General features: G+C 47.4%; 5 protein-coding genes and 2 non-coding genes across 7 annotated transcripts; 3 read left to right on the plus strand and 4 right to left on the minus strand.

Annotated features, from left to right (window-relative positions):
- Positions 1 to 243: 243 nt before the first annotated feature.
- LOC135135736 (late histone H1-like) lies at positions 244 to 1,029 on the minus strand. Its single transcript, XM_064064858.1, has one exon. It carries the CDS (start codon positions 1,027 to 1,029, stop codon positions 244 to 246), a length of 786 nt encoding a protein of 261 aa, XP_063920928.1.
- A 1,659-nt stretch (positions 1,030 to 2,688) lies between these two features.
- LOC135135983 (5S ribosomal RNA) lies at positions 2,689 to 2,807 on the plus strand. Its single transcript, XR_010281667.1, has one exon. It is a non-coding gene; the product is annotated as a 5S ribosomal RNA (ribosomal RNA).
- Positions 2,808 to 3,901: 1,094 nt separating this feature from the next.
- LOC135135742 (histone H2B) lies at positions 3,902 to 4,292 on the minus strand. The gene has a single exon (XM_064064863.1). It carries the CDS (start codon positions 4,290 to 4,292, stop codon positions 3,921 to 3,923), a length of 372 nt encoding a protein of 123 aa, XP_063920933.1. The 3' UTR covers positions 3,902 to 3,920.
- A 1,108-nt stretch (positions 4,293 to 5,400) lies between these two features.
- On the minus strand, positions 5,401 to 5,889 carry LOC135135747 (histone H4). Its single transcript, XM_064064869.1, has one exon. It carries the CDS (start codon positions 5,887 to 5,889, stop codon positions 5,578 to 5,580), a length of 312 nt encoding a protein of 103 aa, XP_063920939.1. The 3' UTR covers positions 5,401 to 5,577.
- Positions 5,890 to 10,668: 4,779 nt separating this feature from the next.
- On the plus strand, positions 10,669 to 11,079 carry LOC135135738 (histone H3). The gene has a single exon (XM_064064860.1). The coding sequence runs from the start codon at positions 10,669 to 10,671 to the stop codon at positions 11,077 to 11,079; it is 411 nt and encodes a 136-aa protein (XP_063920930.1).
- A 434-nt stretch (positions 11,080 to 11,513) lies between these two features.
- LOC135135950 (late histone H1-like) lies at positions 11,514 to 12,299 on the minus strand. The gene has a single exon (XM_064065079.1). The coding sequence runs from the start codon at positions 12,297 to 12,299 to the stop codon at positions 11,514 to 11,516; it is 786 nt and encodes a 261-aa protein (XP_063921149.1).
- Positions 12,300 to 18,794: 6,495 nt separating this feature from the next.
- Positions 18,795 to 18,913, plus strand: LOC135135955 (5S ribosomal RNA). Its single transcript, XR_010281641.1, has one exon. It is a non-coding gene; the product is annotated as a 5S ribosomal RNA (ribosomal RNA).
- Positions 18,914 to 19,992: the final 1,079 nt, after the last annotated feature.

A 19,992-nucleotide genomic window follows, 5' to 3' on the forward strand; every position in this document is an offset into this window, starting at 1 on the left:
ATGCAAATTCATTCATTCATTCATTCAAATCAATCTTATCAATCATTTATTTCTTTCTTTCTTTCTTTCTTTCTTTCATTCATTATTCGATTTATATGGTCGAGCGAAAATTTTAATTCGTTTGAAAAAAATTTGTGGCCCTGAAAAGGGCCATTTATGCGTGCCCCTTCGTCGATATGTACGATCGGAGCACCGCCGGGAAACAACAACAACGACGTCGTCGTCATCATCTTCTTCGAACGCTCACTTTTTTCTTTTCGGAGAAGCGGCTTTCTTCGCTTTGGCGGAGACGGCCTTGGTGGACTTGGGTTTCGGAGCTTTCGGTTTCTTCGTGGGTCCGGCCTTGTTAGATCTTTTCGCTTTCGAAGGAGATTTCGCCTTCGACGCCGCTCTGGCGGCAGCGGCGGCGGCGGCCTTCTTCTCTGCGGCGGAGGCGCTGGCAGCGGCGGCGGCGGCCTTCTTCGCTTTGGCCACGGAAGCGGTCTTCTTTTCGGCGGCGGCCTTTTTCGCTTTCGGCGCGGTCTTCTTCGAAACCTTAGAAGCCGCCTTCTCGCCGGCGGCGGCGGCGGCTCCGGCGGAAGCGCGTTTTCCCGCGCCTATCGCGGCTTTCTTCGTCCTGCCGGCGCCGGATTTCCTCTTCCTTTCGGCGGCGGAGGCGGCGGCTTTGGCACCGCCGGCGGTCGTGGAGGCCAACTTGAAAGAACCGGAAGCACCTTTGCCTTTCGTCTGGACGAGGGAACCGGAAGCGACGGCGCCTTTCAGGTATTTCTTGATGAACGGAGCAACTTTTTCGGCGTCGACCTTGTAGTTGGCGGCGACGAATTTTTTGATGGCCTGGAGGGACGATCCGCCGCGTTCTTTCAAACCTTTGATGGCGTTGGTCACCATCTCCGAAGTCGGCGGATGGGAAGGTTTGCTCCTGGGATTCTTCGCTTTCTTTTCCTTCTTGGCGTGAGGCGTTCCGGCGGAGGAGGCGGCGGCCGAAGCTGTCACCGCGGCGGAAGCTGTTTGATTTTCTACGTCTGCCATTTTACCGAACAACTGATTGTTTTTGTTATTAAAAAAAGTCGATGGTTATCGGTCGCACGATCGAATTTGAATAGTGGCGAAAACGACGTCTAAGTGTCCCCGACGTAAACCAAGCGGACTGTAAACTAAACGCGCGACTTTGACGGAATTCGCTCGAAATCGGCGGCCTCGCGCTCGACTTTCGGGTGATGACATCGTTCTCTTTTCGCCGTCACCACCGCCTCCTTGTCGTTAGACGGACGAAACACGGCCTCAGACCTTCCTCGACGTTTATTCGAGTATTTTTCGACGAAGCGGGAATCGGCGAATCGGCAGGGCGTCCGTCCGGACGCTCGCTCGAAGAAGACCTTGTCAAAAGTCGAACAACGTACCGAAGGTGGACGTCGACGCTCCGACGTCCGTCGTCGCCGCCACCGTGACGACGCTTCGACGAGGTGAGCCTCCGTCCATGCTTTCCGGTTTTTTACACCCTCGGGGACGATCGGAAGACGTTTTCTCGTCAAAAAACGCCTCCGAAAGAGGCAAGGTACGGTCAAAATCGTCACCGCTTCGAAGCGACTCTTCCGATTTCGACGATCTCCTGGGGCACGGGGGGCTCCTTCGACGTAGATCGTCGAACGAAAACGACGGAACGGACTTTCGGCCGTCCTCCGGTGGCGGTCTCGTCTCGGTACGAGGATGGGAACATTAAAAATTTCCATGTCGAAGGCGCGACGAGATGATTCGGTCTCGTCGTTTCCTCGTACCTCGAAACGACGAGGAAATTCGGATTTTTTTTATTTTTTTCCGTACGAGATCGATCGACGATCGAAATTGCACGTCTGACGAAAATTTCCTTGCGGATTTTTCCAAAAGTTTCTTCGTTTCGAGTGTCGTTTTCGAGCCGGGATCGAGCGCGGAAACCCGCAGCACCGCACCGACGGCGAACGAAAATTCTTTCTTCGATTCACGTGCGATACGTTTTCTGTCTTTCCTGTGGCCGCTTTTCATAGTTTTATTTTCTTTTTTTTTTTTTCCTTCTTCTTTCGAAGATCTGAAAGACTACATTCTATGGAGTTTATTTAATCTATTATTGTTTACAGACGAACGAACTTCGAACTATTTTAACATCTTTCAACTATTATTTTTTAATTCAATTCACTTACACTTTCATTATTATATTATCAAGGCAAGTGTTTTTCAAAGCATTCATGAACCATCGAGATACGGCGAATTTATGACGGCGGTTGTTTGTAAAATATTGCAAATGCTGCTTTTTGGGTTATATTTATATATATGTTGTCCGGGACTTGTTTTTTACCTATATTTACGATTACATTCACACACAGGTGGCCAGGTGGCGGTAGGGTAATTAATCCGGCGGACGAAGATGGTTTATGGTTTGTTTTTACCTACGTCCGCCGTGATTGTGCCTTATGTGCCTGGTTCGTCTCTTTGTCGGTCTTGTCGTCCTTTCCCTATCCTGTCGGTGGCATTCGTCTGTTAGTTGTACGTGCGTGATGTGCTTGTTTGTTTGTTTGTTTTGTATTTTGTGTTGCAGACCGCTGCGCTGTGCTGCGCTCCTCGATCTTTGATGTTCGTTCGTCGGATCTTGGCACTTTTGCTTCGACGTTTCGACTTCTCGGATCCATTTCTACTCATTTTTTACCCTTATCATCAGGCAACGGCCATACCACGTTGATAGCACCGGTTCTCGTCCGATCACCGAAGTTAAGCAACGTCGGGCGCGGTCAGTACTTGGATGGGTGACCGCTTGGGAACACCGCGTGCCGTTGTCTTCTTCTTTTTGTTAAACTTTAGTTTTTAGTAAAAAAACGATGTGTTATTATAGTAAATCGTAAGTTGTTAAGCTAGTTTTTAATTTAGAATTTAAGTTAGTCGCTAAGATTTTCCACTCGCGTCCTTCGACCCCAAATTTTCAAACACTCCGCTCCCTTCTCCCGACCGATTTTTTGTTTTTGTTTTGCCCTATCGCGAACACCCCCCTTATTCTTTTTTTTTTTTTTTTTTTTTTTTTTAAGTCCAAAAAAAAATTTACAAGTCCAGATCAGATCGAGGTGTCGCGTAACGACACTCTACTAGGTTTATAAAATAATGGATATTTATGTCTGCGACGATAAAATAAAATTTAAAGCACGACGAGAACTTATAAACGAACGCCGTACATGGACAACGAGATCAGAATCATTCAGGAAGACTCGAAAAGAAACGAATCGATGATTAAATATCTTTTAATTTGAAATTTATTCACGCTCGATCGTGAAAATGCAAAAAAACGGCCGTTTTGTTAGGAACATGCGTTATTTATCGTACGCGAGTTCCTCGAACAGACGGCCAGTATAGATTTGCATCAGTTTCGTAATTCTAGTATTAAAATAATGATAAAAAACGCGACCGTTTTCTTCTCGATCTTATGATTTCCTGATAAAATCGATCGTAGAGAGCACAGCGCTTCGTTATGAAGAAATAAATAATATAAATTCCTTCTTGCGGCGGGGGGAAAAAAAGAAAGAAAAAAAAAACAAGTACGTTCCCGTGACCTGACTTATTTACATATCGTATAAAAATCGATCGATAAAAATATATCGCTGTTTTTTAACATAGTTTCATTTCGAAAACCTCTAACCGAAATCGATCGTACGTACGTACGACGCGGACGGAATTTAAACATCGCACACCCCGAAACGAAAAGTATCATTTTATTCGTTCATTTAATAATCGAATAATAATAAAGGGGAAAGAAACATTCTCGAGGTTCGTTAATCTCTTATTTGTAAGGAATGCGATTTGTGGTTCTGAAAAGAACCGATTTGTTTGTTGTTGTTGTTGTTTTTTTTTTTTTTCCGGAAAGATGGACGACGGACGACGACAGAAATGATAACAAAATCATTCTACTTGGAGCTGGTGTACTTGGTGACGGCTTTGGTACCTTCGGAGACGGCGTGCTTGGCCAATTCACCGGGCAAGAGGAGACGTACGGCGGTCTGAATCTCCCTGCTGGTGATGGTCGAACGTTTGTTGTAGTGGGCGAGGCGGGAAGCTTCGGCGGCGATACGTTCGAAGATGTCGTTCACGAAACTGTTCATGATGGACATCGCCTTGCTCGAGATACCGGTGTCGGGATGTACTTGTTTCAACACCTTGTAGATGTAGATAGCGTAGCTCTCCTTCCTCCTGCGCTTCTTCTTCTTGTCGCTCTTCGAAATGTTCTTTTGGGCCTTTCCGGCCTTCTTGGCGGCTTTACCGCTAGTCTTGGGTGGCATCTTCGAATATTCGATAAGAGTTTAACAGAACAGAACAGAACGCAACGCTACGCTCGGTTCTCGACGAACGAATAAAAATATCACCCCGCGTGCGACTACTTTTATAACGGACCGTCTACCGACTCAGGCCACGCCCATTCGTCCTAGCCTTCCTATGCGCCGAACTGAACCGACCGCACGGAGGGTATAAAGCCTAAGCCGCGACCGCCGGTCCGATACATAACCGAATAACGCAGCAGTCGATTACGTGTGTCGTCGCCGCTCGTCGCTCGCTCTTCTTGTTTATATTTCGTTTTTCGCAAGAAAATTAAAGAAAATGTCAGGACGTGGAAAGGGAGGAAAAGTCAAGGGAAAGGCGAAGTCCCGTTCGAGCCGTGCCGGTCTTCAGTTCCCCGTCGGCAGGATCCATCGTCTCCTCCGTAAAGGAAACTACGCCGAACGCGTCGGTGCCGGAGCTCCCGTCTACCTCGCCGCCGTCATGGAATATCTGGCCGCCGAAGTTCTCGAGTTGGCAGGAAACGCCGCCAGAGACAACAAGAAGACCAGGATCATTCCCAGACATTTGCAGTTGGCGATCAGGAACGACGAAGAGTTGAACAAGCTCCTTTCCGGAGTGACGATCGCCCAAGGCGGCGTTCTGCCCAACATCCAGGCGGTCCTCTTGCCCAAGAAGACCGAAAAGAAGCCTTAAACTCTTTTCATTTTTTTTAAAGAAACGGACCGGACGGACGACCGCTTTACCGAGAAAAAAAAAGAAAAACAACAACCCACATCATCGGCCCTTCTCAGGGCCACTAATTTTTTTCAAACGATTAAATGCTCGCAAACTTATCTTAATGGAAAACAAACAAAAAAAAATAATAGAAAGAAAGAAAAGTACTTTATATGACACGATATCGTTTTTCGATTCGAAAACGTTAATTTTTTTCTTATTGTTCGTTCATTTTTAAGCTTTCTCTCTGTCACTTCTCGTGAATTTTACTGCAAACGTTTAAAAATACGTGATTTTAATTTAATTTTTTTCCTTTTTCCATTTTATATCGTCATTATTATTTCTTTAAAAAAAACCAACACAACCAACCATTCATTCATTCATTCATTCATTCATTCATTATTTATTCTCGACATATAGTAAGCGAAATTTTTTATTCGTTAGAAAAATTTTGTGGTTCTGAAAAGAACCGTTTTTTTTTTTTCTCCGATCTCGTTTGTTGTCGTGGCGTATATACGGAAAAGTCAAAGAATCAAAATCAGCGACGATTAAATTTCTTGCTATTGCAAAAAATTAACCGCCGAAACCGTAGAGGGTGCGTCCTTGACGTTTCAAAGCGTAGACGACGTCCATGGCGGTGACGGTCTTACGTTTGGCGTGTTCGGTGTAGGTGACGGCGTCACGGATCACGTTCTCGAGGAACACCTTGAGGACGCCTCTGGTTTCTTCGTAGATCAACCCGGAGATACGTTTCACACCGCCGCGACGGGCCAATCTTCTGATGGCCGGTTTCGTTATGCCCTGGATGTTGTCGCGCAGGACTTTGCGATGACGTTTCGCGCCACCTTTTCCCAAGCCTTTGCCTCCTTTTCCTCTACCGGTCATCTTGGAATATCTTCGAAGAAGCTTGCGAGCGACGTGGATTCAGAACGGTGTTCGTAAGGGAACTGCGAAAATTACGAAATTCGGCGTCGTTTTATAACGTTCCCGAGCTACGCCCATTTCTGGTCCCGCTCGACCAATAGACACGCGCAGAGAGCGACTTTGTAGCGGTGAACGTTATATAAGGTTCGCCGCGAGCCCGTCGGCCCATTCTCGATCTGCGCATCGACCTGGCAGTATGTCTGTCAGCACGCGGTCCAAGTCACGTCGTCGCACCGTCACGATTCGTGCAACGTCGCCCCAGAGAGCTCCACCAGCAACAGAAGATCAAGCCGACGCCAACACGCAGCGAACCGGTGAGTCCAATTCAGTTTGTTCAGCTTCAGCTTCCTCCGCTTGTAGCAGTCCTTCGGGACGCGCTTCCCCTGCATCCACAGCCATCACGAACAACACCATGCACTCCAAATCCTCCACAGCATCCTCGTCAGCCTCCGCTCAAACGGTGAAACTCAGGTTTCATCTCAAAAATATCCCCGAAAAAGTGGCCCAACAAAAAACATTCTATAATCTCCTCGTCACCCATCTTAACGTGCGAGGAATCCACAATTTAATCATCAACCCCAACAAGACCGGCCTTCTCGTCCTCACACAAATTCCTCCTTCTGACCTTCTCCACAAATTAAAAACCGCCACCGGCAGCAACATCGAGCTTATCGCGCTCAACTCCCCCAAAATGCCCCGACCACCATCCGAGAAAAAACCCGCCGTCTTCTCAGTCGTCATTAAATCCGTCGACTTAGGCACTAACGAACAGGACATTAGGGCCGAACTCGACCGCCGCAACCTCCCCTTCAATTTAATTTGGCGCATTAAGTCCAAAAAAACCAACCAATTCACCTCTCTCATAAGAGTGACATCTTCCGACACCACCACTATCGATTCCTTGCTAAACCAAGGAATCACCCTATTCGGACGACACCACCAGTGTGAACGGTCCCACCCCCCAACCCCCATCCCAGTCCAATGTTCACGTTGCTTCCAACGTGGGCACGACAACACCAACTGCCCCAACCGCCTCATCTGCCCCACCTGCCCTAACAACCACCCTCCCGGCAAATGCCCAACAACCGACCCCAAATGCCCTTTCTGCAAAGGAAACCACCCCGCATGGTCACTAAAATGCCCCAATTATAAGGAGTTCGCCGTCACCGACGAAACCCCGATAATGCCCCTCCACATCATAGACCCCCCCGAACTCTTCGCCGACCCCGTCGAGTCACCCGACACAGTCGCTCCCCCAGATCCCAGCATCATCCACCCCAAACAGCTCGTGGCCTACCTCACAGTTGTCCTCATGGACTTATTCCCCCTTCAACGCCCCCATATCCAAGGAGTCATTGAAAGAACCTCCTCATCGTTCTTAAACCTCAGAACGAACATCAACCCGTCTGGCAACAGACTCCATTTCACCTTCGATGGCTAATCTAACAAACGTTTCTCAGCGTGCTGGCGACTCCAGCCAGCACGCCGCCACAGCCCCACTCCCCACCCCCGTGCCTAATCCAGTGCAGGACGCCCCCCATCCCATCAATATCTCCACCGTTAACATCGACGGAATAAATCGCAAATACCACTCTCTTAAACACTTCATCGAAACCGACCAAATTCAAATCCTGGCACTAACGGAAACAAAAACTTCCCGCCAAATAAAAATCAACAATTTCACAACCTATCACCGCCCCTCCAATATCCGAAACGCTCGAGGAACAGCACTGCTAATATCATCTAAAATACCTTCCTCGCCCCACATTCTACCAGACAATCTCGCAGACCTCGAAGCCACTGCCGCAAACGTCTTAATCCACAACCTCTCAATAACCATAATTTCTTATTATAACCCTCCGTTAGAAAACATATCAACCCCTCTGCTGCGATATTTCTCAAATCTTCCAAACGCCATCCTACTTGGTGACTTCAATGCAAGACACAAAGACTTCGGCGATCATAATTTCAACAGAAATGGCATCACATTAGTCAATAACCTCATTAACCTCCCCATCTACCGCACAAAAAATCGCCAACCCACCTTCATAAACCACCACGGCTCTTCAATTATCGACCATATTCTCGTTACCGAGACACTAACCCCTTTAATAAACGATACCTGCACAATAGGCACAACAGTAACCTCCTTCCACCAACCCCTAACAACCCAAATTCTTCTGCCCGCCCCTCCTCCACCCCCAACATATGTACCCATATTCGACTTTAAACACGCCGACTGGCAAAAATACAAAAAACACATCGTAGAAAATCTCCCACAAATCAATCCAACACGCGAACCGGAAACAATCGACAATCAAGTCACACTTTTAACCGACATAATAACACAAGCAAAAAACACTTCAGTAAAAATCAAACACATCCCAAAAGACAAACGCCCGCTCCCCGAAAGAATTCTAAATTTAATCAAACATAAACGTAAACTCTTTCGAACATTTGTCAGAACTCGCGACCCCTTCATTAAAACACACTTCAATCGCCTCAATGCACAAATCCGCCGCGACATCAACCAGTACCGCGAAGAGCAATGGTCAAACACGTGCGCGAAACTTGATTATAGAAACGGGAAAGAGTACTGGAACACCTTCAAAACACTAACCGGACAAAAACCACAAAAAACACACTACCTAAAACACAACGGTACATTCCTAACCTCCCACCAAGATCAAGCAAACCTTTTCGCGGAAACACTTCAAGCAATCCATTCAACTCCACAAAACCCCAACTTCAACCAAAATTTCTTTGACAAAGTCTCCCAAGAAGTCCAAGATTTCCGCGAAAGCCCACCCAACTTTGCGTCACAACCCGACGATGACCTATCAAACCCAACATCTCCAGACGAAGTCTCATCCTTTATCAAAAGTCTAAAAAACTCCAAAGCCCCCGGCCCCGACGAAATAAAAGCCATCCTCCTGAAAAATCTCCCCGAACCCGCAATAATTGCCCTAACTACAATCTACAACAGCTGCATATCCTCCTCCTACTTCCCAAAAGCGTGGAAATCCGCATCAACGATCATGATCCCTAAACCTGGCAAGGACAAATACGACCCCTTATCCTATCGCCCAATTTCTCTCCTCAACATCATGGGCAAAATCTTTGAAAAAATCCTTGCATCACGTTTAGCCCCATTCCTCGAAACACACAACCTTCTCCCAGACCAACAATTCGGCTTCAGACCTCAACGCTCCACCATCAACCCTCTAATAGAATTCCACACAGACACCACCAGACACTCAAACCTCAAAGAGTGCACAGCCGCAGTCTTTCTAGACATAGAACGTGCTTTTGACAAAGTCTGGCACGACGGCCTAATCCATAAACTCATCTCCCTAAAACTCAACCCCGCTTTCATCCTGCTTATGGACTCATTCCTAACTAACAGATCCTGCAATGTAAAAATTTCGAACACCAAATCTAGAAAAGTTAGCATAGACGCCGGGGTCCCCCAAGGCTCCGTGCTCTCTCCCACTATGTATTTGATTTACTGCAGCGATTTTCCCTTTTCAGACAACACACGAACCAAGACCAGGATGTTCGCAGACGACACGGCCTTCTGGTCGTCCAACAAATGCCCCACCCGAGCCGCCGCCAACATCCAGCATCTACTCCGAAAATTCGAGGAATGGGCCAACAAATGGAGAATCTCACCCAATCCCAAAAAATCCCAATCAATCCTTATATCCTACCCGCATGCCATTCCCAAACAATACGCTTTCTCCCGAACCAAACTAACACTACACAACCAACCCATCCCCAAACAAAAAACCATCAAATATCTCGGTATCACCTTCTCCCAAACCTGCTCCCTCCTCGCTGACCTCGACCTCACCCTAAAAAAGATCCGAAACCGAGCCAACCTCCTATACCTAATCCGCGGCCGCATCCGCGGCTGCAACACCGAAACCCTGCTACACACCTACAAATCCTTCATCCGGCCCGTCATAGAATACCGAGCCCCTCTTTATGCCTCCCTTTCCCAACGAATTCTCAATAGAATCCTAGCATGCGAACGAAAAATCCTACGCAGAATCCTCAAACTAGACTACAAATTCCCCTCCTCGCATGTTCACACCACCGCCAAAACTCCCACTATCGCTTCACGACTAACCGAACTCCAACAGAAATACATCCACCGCACCCTAAACTCCACCAACACAATAGCCATCCAAACTCTTCACACTTCCCACAAATACCCAACTAACAATAACCGCCTCCTAAACCGCATTCCCAAAATACCCAAAACCAAGCACAAACACCCCCCAACAGCCCTACTATCCAAACTATACCCAAACCTACCCGAAGCCCTCCAGTCCATCGTCGAAGAGACTCCCTTCTCTCTGAGATGAACCACCTCCCTCCCAAGGACCCGACCCCAAGACCACTGTATATTGTAAATATTGTAAATAAGCTTATAACCACTATCCAATTTTTCAATTTTCAAATACTTTTCTATCTAGTAATAGCTCTAATTATAGGAATGAAATGTAAATATCTTAAGGACTCTATGTAAACTTGTGTTGAAAAGGCCCTAAGCCTCAGCAGCACCACATATGATTGTTATTAGACTAAGAACCCCCACTGTAAAACCCATATTATAAATAAAAAAAAATGTATTTGTTGCCCGTCGGCCGTTATTTCCAGTCAACGTGTTCGTAACGTCCGTCTGCTGCGTGTTCGTTCGTCGATCGATTTTAATCTTTCGCTTATTTTTTCGAAATGGCAAGAACAAAACAGACCGCTCGTAAATCTACGGGAGGAAAAGCCCCCAGAAAACAGCTCGCCACTAAGGCCGCGAGAAAAAGCGCACCGGCGACCGGCGGCGTCAAGAAACCCCATCGTTACAGGCCCGGAACCGTCGCTCTCCGAGAGATCCGTCGTTATCAGAAGAGCACCGAACTTTTGATCCGCAAACTGCCCTTCCAACGTCTCGTCAGGGAGATCGCCCAGGACTTCAAGACCGACTTGCGTTTCCAGAGTTCCGCCGTGATGGCTCTCCAGGAAGCTAGCGAAGCTTACCTCGTCGGTCTCTTCGAAGATACCAACTTGTGCGCCATCCACGCCAAACGCGTCACCATCATGCCCAAAGACATCCAGCTGGCGAGACGCATTCGCGGAGAAAGAGCTTAAAAAAAAAAAATCGACCGACCATCAATCACACCGTCATCTCTCAACTGTCAGTTCTCTTTTCGAAAGAGACAAAAAAATCGGTTCTTTTCAGAACCTCAATATTTTTCCTAACGAATAAAAAATTAAGCAACTTTTTCGAGAATCGAATCGTTCGAAAACTTAAATAAAAGATAAAAAATTAAAATTAAGGCATGCAAATTCATTCATTCATTCATTCAAATCAATCTTATCAATCATTTATTTCTTTCTTTCTTTCTTTCTTTCTTTCATTCATTATTCGATTTATATGGTCGAGCGAAAATTTTAATTCGTTTGAAAAAAATTTGTGGCCCTGAAAAGGGCCATTTATGCGTGCCCCTTCGTCGATATGTACGATCGGAGCACCGCCGGGAAACAACAACAACGACGTCGTCGTCATCATCTTCTTCGAACGCTCACTTTTTTCTTTTCGGAGAAGCGGCTTTCTTCGCTTTGGCGGAGACGGCCTTGGTGGACTTGGGTTTCGGAGCTTTCGGTTTCTTCGTGGGTCCGGCCTTGTTAGATCTTTTCGCTTTCGAAGGAGATTTCGCCTTCGACGCCGCTCTGGCGGCAGCGGCGGCGGCGGCCTTCTTCTCTGCGGCGGAGGCGCTGGCAGCGGCGGCGGCGGCCTTCTTCGCTTTGGCCACGGAAGCGGTCTTCTTTTCGGCGGCGGCCTTTTTCGCTTTCGGCGCGGTCTTCTTCGAAACCTTAGAAGCCGCCTTCTCGCCGGCGGCGGCGGCGGCTCCGGCGGAAGCGCGTTTTCCCGCGCCTATCGCGGCTTTCTTCGTCCTGCCGGCGCCGGATTTCCTCTTCCTTTCGGCGGCGGAGGCGGCGGCTTTGGCACCGCCGGCGGTCGTGGAGGCCAACTTGAAAGAACCGGAAGCACCTTTGCCTTTCGTCTGGACGAGGGAACCGGAAGCGACGGCGCCTTTCAGGTATTTCTTGATGAACGGAGCAACTTTTTCGGCGTCGACCTTGTAGTTGGCGGCGACGAATTTTTTGATGGCCTGGAGGGACGATCCGCCGCGTTCTTTCAAACCTTTGATGGCGTTGGTCACCATCTCCGAAGTCGGCGGATGGGAAGGTTTGCTCCTGGGATTCTTCGCTTTCTTTTCCTTCTTGGCGTGAGGCGTTCCGGCGGAGGAGGCGGCGGCCGAAGCTGTCACCGCGGCGGAAGCTGTTTGATTTTCTACGTCTGCCATTTTACCGAACAACTGATTGTTTTTGTTATTAAAAAAAGTCGATGGTTATCGGTCGCACGATCGAATTTGAATAGTGGCGAAAACGAATCAATCAATCAATCAAAATACATTTATTCAAGCAATTATATGTTACAATTTGAACCTTAAGATATTTACAATACTTGGGGGCGCTGCTGAGGCTTAGGGCCTTTTCAGCGCTGGGCTTAGTTACAATATAAAGGGGTTATTAATTATCTTAATACTAACAATGGTAGGTTTGTTTACAGTTTTGTGCTTAAATAAATATACATTTCATTCTAATTCTTATGGCTAATTGTTGTCTTCGTGTTGTCGTCTTCTTTTCTTGAACTTGGTCCTGGTCCTGGGGTGTTGGTGGTGGCTGAAAGAGAAAAGGGGGTTTTCGTTGTCGTCGTCGTCGTCGGTTGTCCTTGTCCAGGTCAGGGTTCAAGTGGGTCGTGGGGCTGTAGGTGGAGGGGTGGTGTCGATGGCGGGGCGGGGACGGCAGCGTCAGCGTCCTCGCAGCGATATGGGTGTGTGGTCTACAAGCTCCTGGAGAGCCTGCGGGAGGTCGGGGTAAAGGGTTTCCAGGAGGGCGGTGGGTGCGTGTTTAAATTTGTTTTTGGGGACGCGCGGCAGGCGGTGTAGGAGTCTGTTATTCGCGGCTGGGTATTTGTATGATGTGTGTAGGTTTTCTATGGCTATGGTGTTGTTACTGGTGAGTGTTCTTTTGACGTATTTTTGTTGAAGTGTTTTTAGTCGGTCTCGGATGGGGGTTGCTTTTGTGCGTTGGTAGACGTGTTCGGATGGATATCTGGGGTGGAGTCTGTATGCCCGACGTAGGATTTTGCGTTCGCATGTGGTTAGTCTGTGTATGGCTCTGTTTGGGAGTGTCGCGTAGAGTGTTGCCCGGTAGTCGATAATTGGGCGTATGAAGGAGTTGTAGGTGTATTTGATGGTTTCGGGGTTACAGCCGCGGATGCGGCCTCGGATTAGGTAAAGGAGGTTGGAACGGTTTCGGATTTTTTTGAGGGAGTTTTCGAGGTCTGGAATCAGGGAACAGTTTTCGGAGAAAGTGATGCCCAAATATCGGACTGTTTTGTGTTGTGGTATTTGTTCGTCATGCAATGTTAGTCGCGAGTGTTGGAATTTGTAGCGTTTCGAGGTTGCACCAGGGTAGGTCATGCATATGGATTGGGATTTCAGGGCGTTGGGTTTGACTCGCCAGTTGTTGGCCCACGTTTCATATCGCCGGAGTGCTTCCTGTATGGTGGAGGTGGCTCGTTCGGGGTCTCGGTGGGACGTCCAGAACGCGGTGTCGTCGGCGAACATCCTCGTCTTCGTTCTGGGCGTATCTGTAATTGGAAAGTCACTGCAGTAAATGGAGTACAGTATAGGTGAGAGCGCGGAGCCTTGGGGGACCCCGGCTCGAATGTTTACAGGTTGTGAATGGAAGTTTTGTACTTTGACTCTGCAGGAGCGGTTGTGTAGGAACGAGTCTAGAAGAATGATGAATTTTGGGTTTATTTGGAGTTTGATGAGTTTATAGATTAAACCATCATGCCAGACCTTGTCGAATGCACGTTCTATGTCCAGAAAGACGGCGATTGTGCATTCTTTGAGGTTGGCGAATCGGGTAGAATCGGTATGGAGCTCTAGAATAGGGTTCAATGTGGAGCGTTGCGAGCGAAATCCGAATTGTTGCTGAGGGATTATGTTGTTTGTTTCTAGGAAGTAAGTTAGACGGTTGGTGAGGATTTTTTCGAATATTTTGCCCGAGATATTTAATAGTGAAATTGGGCGATAGGAGAGTGGGCTGCGGGGGTCTTTTCCGGGTTTGGGGATCATGATTGTGGAGGCTTGTTTCCATGAAGTCGGGAAGTATGAGGCGTTGAGACAGGAATTGTAGATGTTGGCCAGAGCTTGAAGGGCTGTTGGCGGAAGGTTTTTTAGAAATATCGCCTTGATTTGATCTGGTCCTGGGGCTTTGGAATTTTTGAGGCATTTGATGCGGGATTCGACTTCTTGGAGGGAGATGTCGTCGGTTAAGTCTTCGTTATTGTCGGGAACGTGCATGTTGAGGAGGGCTAAGGGATGGAAGGGCTGGTCGCGGAAGTCTTGCACTTCTTCGGACACAAGGTTGAAAAAATCGTGGTTGAAGTTGGGGTCTAATGAGATTTCGTGTATTTGTTGGAGAGTTTGAGCGAAGGCGTTGCTCTTGTCTTCGGGGGTGGATAGGAAAGTGTTATTTTGTATTAGGTGTGTGGTGGTTTGTGTTTTTTGTCCGGTGAGTAGTTTAAATTTGTCCCAATATTGTTTTCCGTTTCGGTAGTCTAGTTTTGCGCAGGTGTTCGACCACTGTTCTTCCCGGAATTGATTTATATCGCGTCTTATTTGGGCATTTAAGCGGTTAAAGTGTGTTTTGAGTTGTGGGTTACGTGTGCGCGTGATTTCTCGGTAGATCTGGCGTTTTTGTTTTATTAGATTTAGGATTCGCGTAGGCAGTGGCCGTTTGTTTTTCGGGATGTGTTTACGCGGGATAGCGAGTTCTTTGGCGGCTGTGATGGTGTCTGTGAGTAGTGTGATCTGTCGGTCAATTTCGTGTGTGTCGCGAGTTATGTTGATCGGTGGCAGGTTTTCGGAAATGTGTTGTTTGTATTTTGCCCAGTCGGCGTGTTTGATGTCGTCTATGGTTATGTAGGTTGCTGGTGGCTGTGGGGCGGGAAGTAAAAGTTGGGCTGTTAGTGGTAGGTGTGGGGAGGTGACCGTTGTTCCAATCTGACATTGTAGGTTGAATTTGGGGGTCAGTGTTTCGGAGATGATTATGTGGTCGATTATCGATTGACCTTTATGGCTGATGAAGGTGGGGTGCCTGTTTTCAAGGCGATAAATGGGGAAGTTTGTTAGATAATTGACTAGCTTTCTGCCGTTTGAGTTCGTGGAGGTATCGCCGAAGTCAATATGCCTGGAGTTGAAGTCGCCCATTAGTATGGCGTTGGGGAGATGTGAAGCGTATTCGAAGAGGAGGGATGAGAGGGCTTCTTGGGGCGGATTGTAATGGCATATTATTGTGATAGAAATGTTGGCAATTAGGACATTTACGGCAATAGCTTCGAGGTTTGCAAGATTTGGTGGTAGATCATGCCGGGTGGATGGAATTTTGTTTGAGATTATTAGGGCTGTGCCTCGTGCGTTATTCATGATTGAGGGTCTGTGATAAGTGGTAAAGCGTGGGATTTTTATTTCCCGTTTAGTTTTGGTTTCGGTTAGGCCGAGGACTTGGATATTGTCGGTTTCGATGAAGTTTTTGAGGGCATGCATTTTGTGTCTTGCGTTGTCGATGTTGGCTGTGGCTATATTGATGAAATGTAGATTGGCAGCGGCGTGGGGGGGGTTGTGGGGCTGAGGAATTGGGGGTGTGGGTGCCGCACGTTGGGCTGGGGGCCCAGCGTGCGGCGGGGTGGGGGAAACATGCACGTTGGTTGTGCTACCCATTACGCATCAAAGGTGAAATGGATGAGCCGACCCGAATGATTTATTCGGGTCTTCAAGTTGAAAATTGCTAAGGAAGCGTCCTGAATGGCTTGTTGAGTTTTGGGTCTGTTCAGAGGGAGCAGGTCGAAGAGGGTTTTGGTGACGAAAGCGATGAGGGCTTTCGCATGAACTTGGGACAGGTTGATTTCTTCTGGGGCTTCGTCGGTTACGTCGACGGGGTCGGCGAATTCCGTCGGTGGATCGATGATGATCGTCGGGAGGGTTTGTGTCTCGTCTGTGACGGTTAATTTGTGGAATTCGGGGCATTTTCTTGACCATGCGGGATGGGGGCCTTTGCAGAAGGGGCATTCTGGGTCTTCCTTGGGGCATTTGTTGGGCGCATGGGTTCCAGTGCAGCGGGGGCAAATGGGTTTCTGGGAACACTCGGAAGCTTGGTGTCCCAGCGTGAAGCATTTGGCGCATTGGACGGGGGTTGGTGGTGGTGCATTGGAAGGTTCGCACCTGTGGAGACGGCCGAAGAGAACAATGCCGTCGGTCAGGAGTGAGTCGATGGTTATTACATCGTCGGAGATTAGTCTGATGAGGGGGGTGGGTTTATTGGTTTTTCTGGAAATGATTCGCCACATTTTGTGGACTTTGAGGTGGGGGGCGCTTATTAGAATGTCGCGCTCTTCAATGTCATGGTCTACGTCTTTAATGACGATTGAAAATAGGGGAGACTTTTTTGCTGGGTTTTGGATTTTCTTGGGGCGATTGATGGGTTTGATTGAAATGCGAGCGTCCGAAGTGGCCACTCGGAGGCGGTTTTCGAAGGATGCTGGGATTTCGTTTCGGGTTATCAGAAGGCAGGATTTGTTATAATTAACTTTGAGGGTGTCAATGTCATTTAGGAGTAGGTGGGTGGTTAGGACGTCAAAGAATTTTTTTTGTGTGGCGAAGGCTTGCGGAATGTTTTGTACTGTGTACTTGAAGAGTTCGGGGTTGGATGACGTGGAGCGGAGGGTTGCTGATGTGTCGGCCGAGGAACGGCCCGAAGTAGATGGGGTAGACGTTGCGGATGATGTTGGTGACGACGATGCGGAGTGGGTCGGGGATTTTGTTGGTTTGTTACCATTTGAGAGGGCAAGCAAATAATTGGGGTTTGACCCACCTGGTTTTGTTGGTGTCGGAGGCATCGTGGGGGCTGCTGCGGCTGCTGTAGCTGCCGTGGAGGCGGCTGCCATGGCTATGGCTGCGGCGGTGGCTGCTGCGTCTTCGGCGGTGGCTGCCGGGGATGCTGGTCCTGAGGCTTGGGTTGGGGCGCGGCGTGACGTAGCGGATGGCTTCGTCGGCGGGGCCCTGGTCACAGTGGAATTGCTTCTAAGCTTACGAGGTCCGGAAGACATCCTTCCTGGACGATGCGTAGATCGAAACTGTCGTGGCGAAAACGACGTCTAAGTGTCCCCGACGTAAACCAAGCGGACTGTAAACTAAACGCGCGACTTTGACGGAATTCGCTCGAAATCGGCGGCCTCGCGCTCGACTTTCGGGTGATGACATCGTTCTCTTTTCGCCGTCACCACCGCCTCCTTGTCGTTAGACGGACGAAACACGGCCTCAGACCTTCCTCGACGTTTATTCGAGTATTTTTCGACGAAGCGGGAATCGGCGAATCGGCAGGGCGTCCGTCCGGACGCTCGCTCGAAGAAGACCTTGTCAAAAGTCGAACAACGTACCGAAGGTGGACGTCGACGCTCCGACGTCCGTCGTCGCCGCCACCGTGACGACGCTTCGACGAGGTGAGCCTCCGTCCATGCTTTCCGGTTTTTTACACCCTCGGGGACGATCGGAAGACGTTTTCTCGTCAAAAAACGCCTCCGAAAGAGGCAAGGTACGGTCAAAATCGTCACCGCTTCGAAGCGACTCTTCCGATTTCGACGATCTCCTGGGGCACGGGGGGCTCCTTCGACGTAGATCGTCGAACGAAAACGACGGAACGGACTTTCGGCCGTCCTCCGGTGGCGGTCTCGTCTCGGTACGAGGATGGGAACATTAAAAATTTCCATGTCGAAGGCGCGACGAGATGATTCGGTCTCGTCGTTTCCTCGTACCTCGAAACGACGAGGAAATTCGGATTTTTTTTATTTTTTTCCGTACGAGATCGATCGACGATCGAAATTGCACGTCTGACGAAAATTTCCTTGCGGATTTTTCCAAAAGTTTCTTCGTTTCGAGTGTCGTTTTCGAGCCGGGATCGAGCGCGGAAACCCGCAGCACCGCACCGACGGCGAACGAAAATTCTTTCTTCGATTCACGTGCGATACGTTTTCTGTCTTTCCTGTGGCCGCTTTTCATAGTTTTATTTTCTTTTTTTTTTTTTCCTTCTTCTTTCGAAGATCTGAAAGACTACATTCTATGGAGTTTATTTAATCTATTATTGTTTACAGACGAACGAACTTCGAACTATTTTAACATCTTTCAACTATTATTTTTTAATTCAATTCACTTACACTTTCATTATTATATTATCAAGGCAAGTGTTTTTCAAAGCATTCATGAACCATCGAGATACGGCGAATTTATGACGGCGGTTGTTTGTAAAATATTGCAAATGCTGCTTTTTGGGTTATATTTATATATATGTTGTCCGGGACTTGTTTTTTACCTATATTTACGATTACATTCACACACAGGTGGCCAGGTGGCGGTAGGGTAATTAATCCGGCGGACGAAGATGGTTTATGGTTTGTTTTTACCTACGTCCGCCGTGATTGTGCCTTATGTGCCTGGTTCGTCTCTTTGTCGGTCTTGTCGTCCTTTCCCTATCCTGTCGGTGGCATTCGTCTGTTAGTTGTACGTGCGTGATGTGCTTGTTTGTTTGTTTGTTTTGTATTTTGTGTTGCAGACCGCTGCGCTGTGCTGCGCTCCTCGATCTTTGATGTTCGTTCGTCGGATCTTGGCACTTTTGCTTCGACGTTTCGACTTCTCGGATCCATTTCTACTCATTTTTTACCCTTATCATCAGGCAACGGCCATACCACGTTGATAGCACCGGTTCTCGTCCGATCACCGAAGTTAAGCAACGTCGGGCGCGGTCAGTACTTGGATGGGTGACCGCTTGGGAACACCGCGTGCCGTTGTCTTCTTCTTTTTGTTAAACTTTAGTTTTTAGTAAAAAAACGATGTGTTTATTATAAGTAGTATGTCATAAGTTAAGCTAGTTTTTAATTTAGAATTTAAGTTAGTCGCTAAGATTTTCCACTCGCGTCCTTCGACTCGAAATTTTCAAACACTCCGCTCCCTTCTCCCGACCGATTTTTTGTTTTTGTTTTGCCCTATCGCGAACACCCCCCTTATTCTTTTTTTTTTTTTTTTTTTTTTTTTAAGTCCAAAAAAAAATTTACAAGTCCAGATCAGATCGAGGTGTCGCGTAACGACACTCTACTAGGTTTATAAAATAATGGATATTTATGTCTGCGACGATAAAATAAAATTTAAAGCACGACGAGAACTTATAAACGAACGCCGTACATGGACAACGAGATCAGAATCATTCAGGAAGACTCGAAAAGAAACGAATCGATGATTAAATATCTTTTAATTTGAAATTTATTCACGCTCGATCGTGAAAATGCAAAAAAACGGCCGTTTTGTTAGGAACATGCGTTATTTATCGTACGCGAGTTCCTCGAACAGACGGCCAGTATAGATTTGCATCAGTTTCGTAATTCTAGTATTAAAATAATGATAAAAAACGCGACCGTTTTCTTCTCGATCTTATGATTTCCTGATAAAATCGATCGTAGAGAGCACAGCGCTTCGTTATGAAGAAATAAATAATATAAATTCCTTCTTGCGGCGGGGGGAAAAAAAGAAAGAAAAAAAAAACAAGTACGTTCCCGTGACCTGACTTATTTACATATCGTATAAAAATCGATCGATAAAAATATATCGCTGTTTTTTAACATAGTTTCATTTCGAAAACCTCTAACCGAAATCGATCGTACGTACGTACGACGCGGACGGAATTTAAACATCGCACACCCCGAAACGAAAAGTATCATTTTATTCGTTCATTTAATAATCGAATAATAATAAAGGGGAAAGAAACATTCTCGAGGTTCGTTAATCTCTTATTTGTAAGGAATGCGATTTGTGGTTCTGAAAAGAACCGATTTGTTTGTTGTTGTTGTTGTTTTTTTTTTTTTTCCGGAAAGATGGA

Source organism: Zophobas morio, unplaced genomic scaffold (genome assembly GCF_036711695.1).
Source record: "Zophobas morio isolate AGI-343-1 ecotype UQ-CSIRO unplaced genomic scaffold, CSIRO_AGI_Zmor_V1 ptg000025l, whole genome shotgun sequence".
NCBI classification, from domain to species: Eukaryota; Metazoa; Arthropoda; class Insecta; order Coleoptera; family Tenebrionidae; genus Zophobas; species Zophobas morio.

Excerpts from the sequence above, each read along its gene's own strand:
- LOC135135736 (XM_064064858.1), bottom strand. The coding sequence starts at position 1,029 with ATGGCAGACGTAGAAAATCAAACAGCTTCCGCCGCGGTGACAGCTTCG.
- LOC135135742 (XM_064064863.1), bottom strand. The coding sequence starts at position 4,292 with ATGCCACCCAAGACTAGCGGTAAAGCCGCCAAGAAGGCCGGAAAGGCC.
- LOC135135747 (XM_064064869.1), bottom strand. The coding sequence starts at position 5,889 with ATGACCGGTAGAGGAAAAGGAGGCAAAGGCTTGGGAAAAGGTGGCGCG.
- LOC135135738 (XM_064064860.1), top strand. The coding sequence starts at position 10,669 with ATGGCAAGAACAAAACAGACCGCTCGTAAATCTACGGGAGGAAAAGCC.
- LOC135135950 (XM_064065079.1), bottom strand. The coding sequence starts at position 12,299 with ATGGCAGACGTAGAAAATCAAACAGCTTCCGCCGCGGTGACAGCTTCG.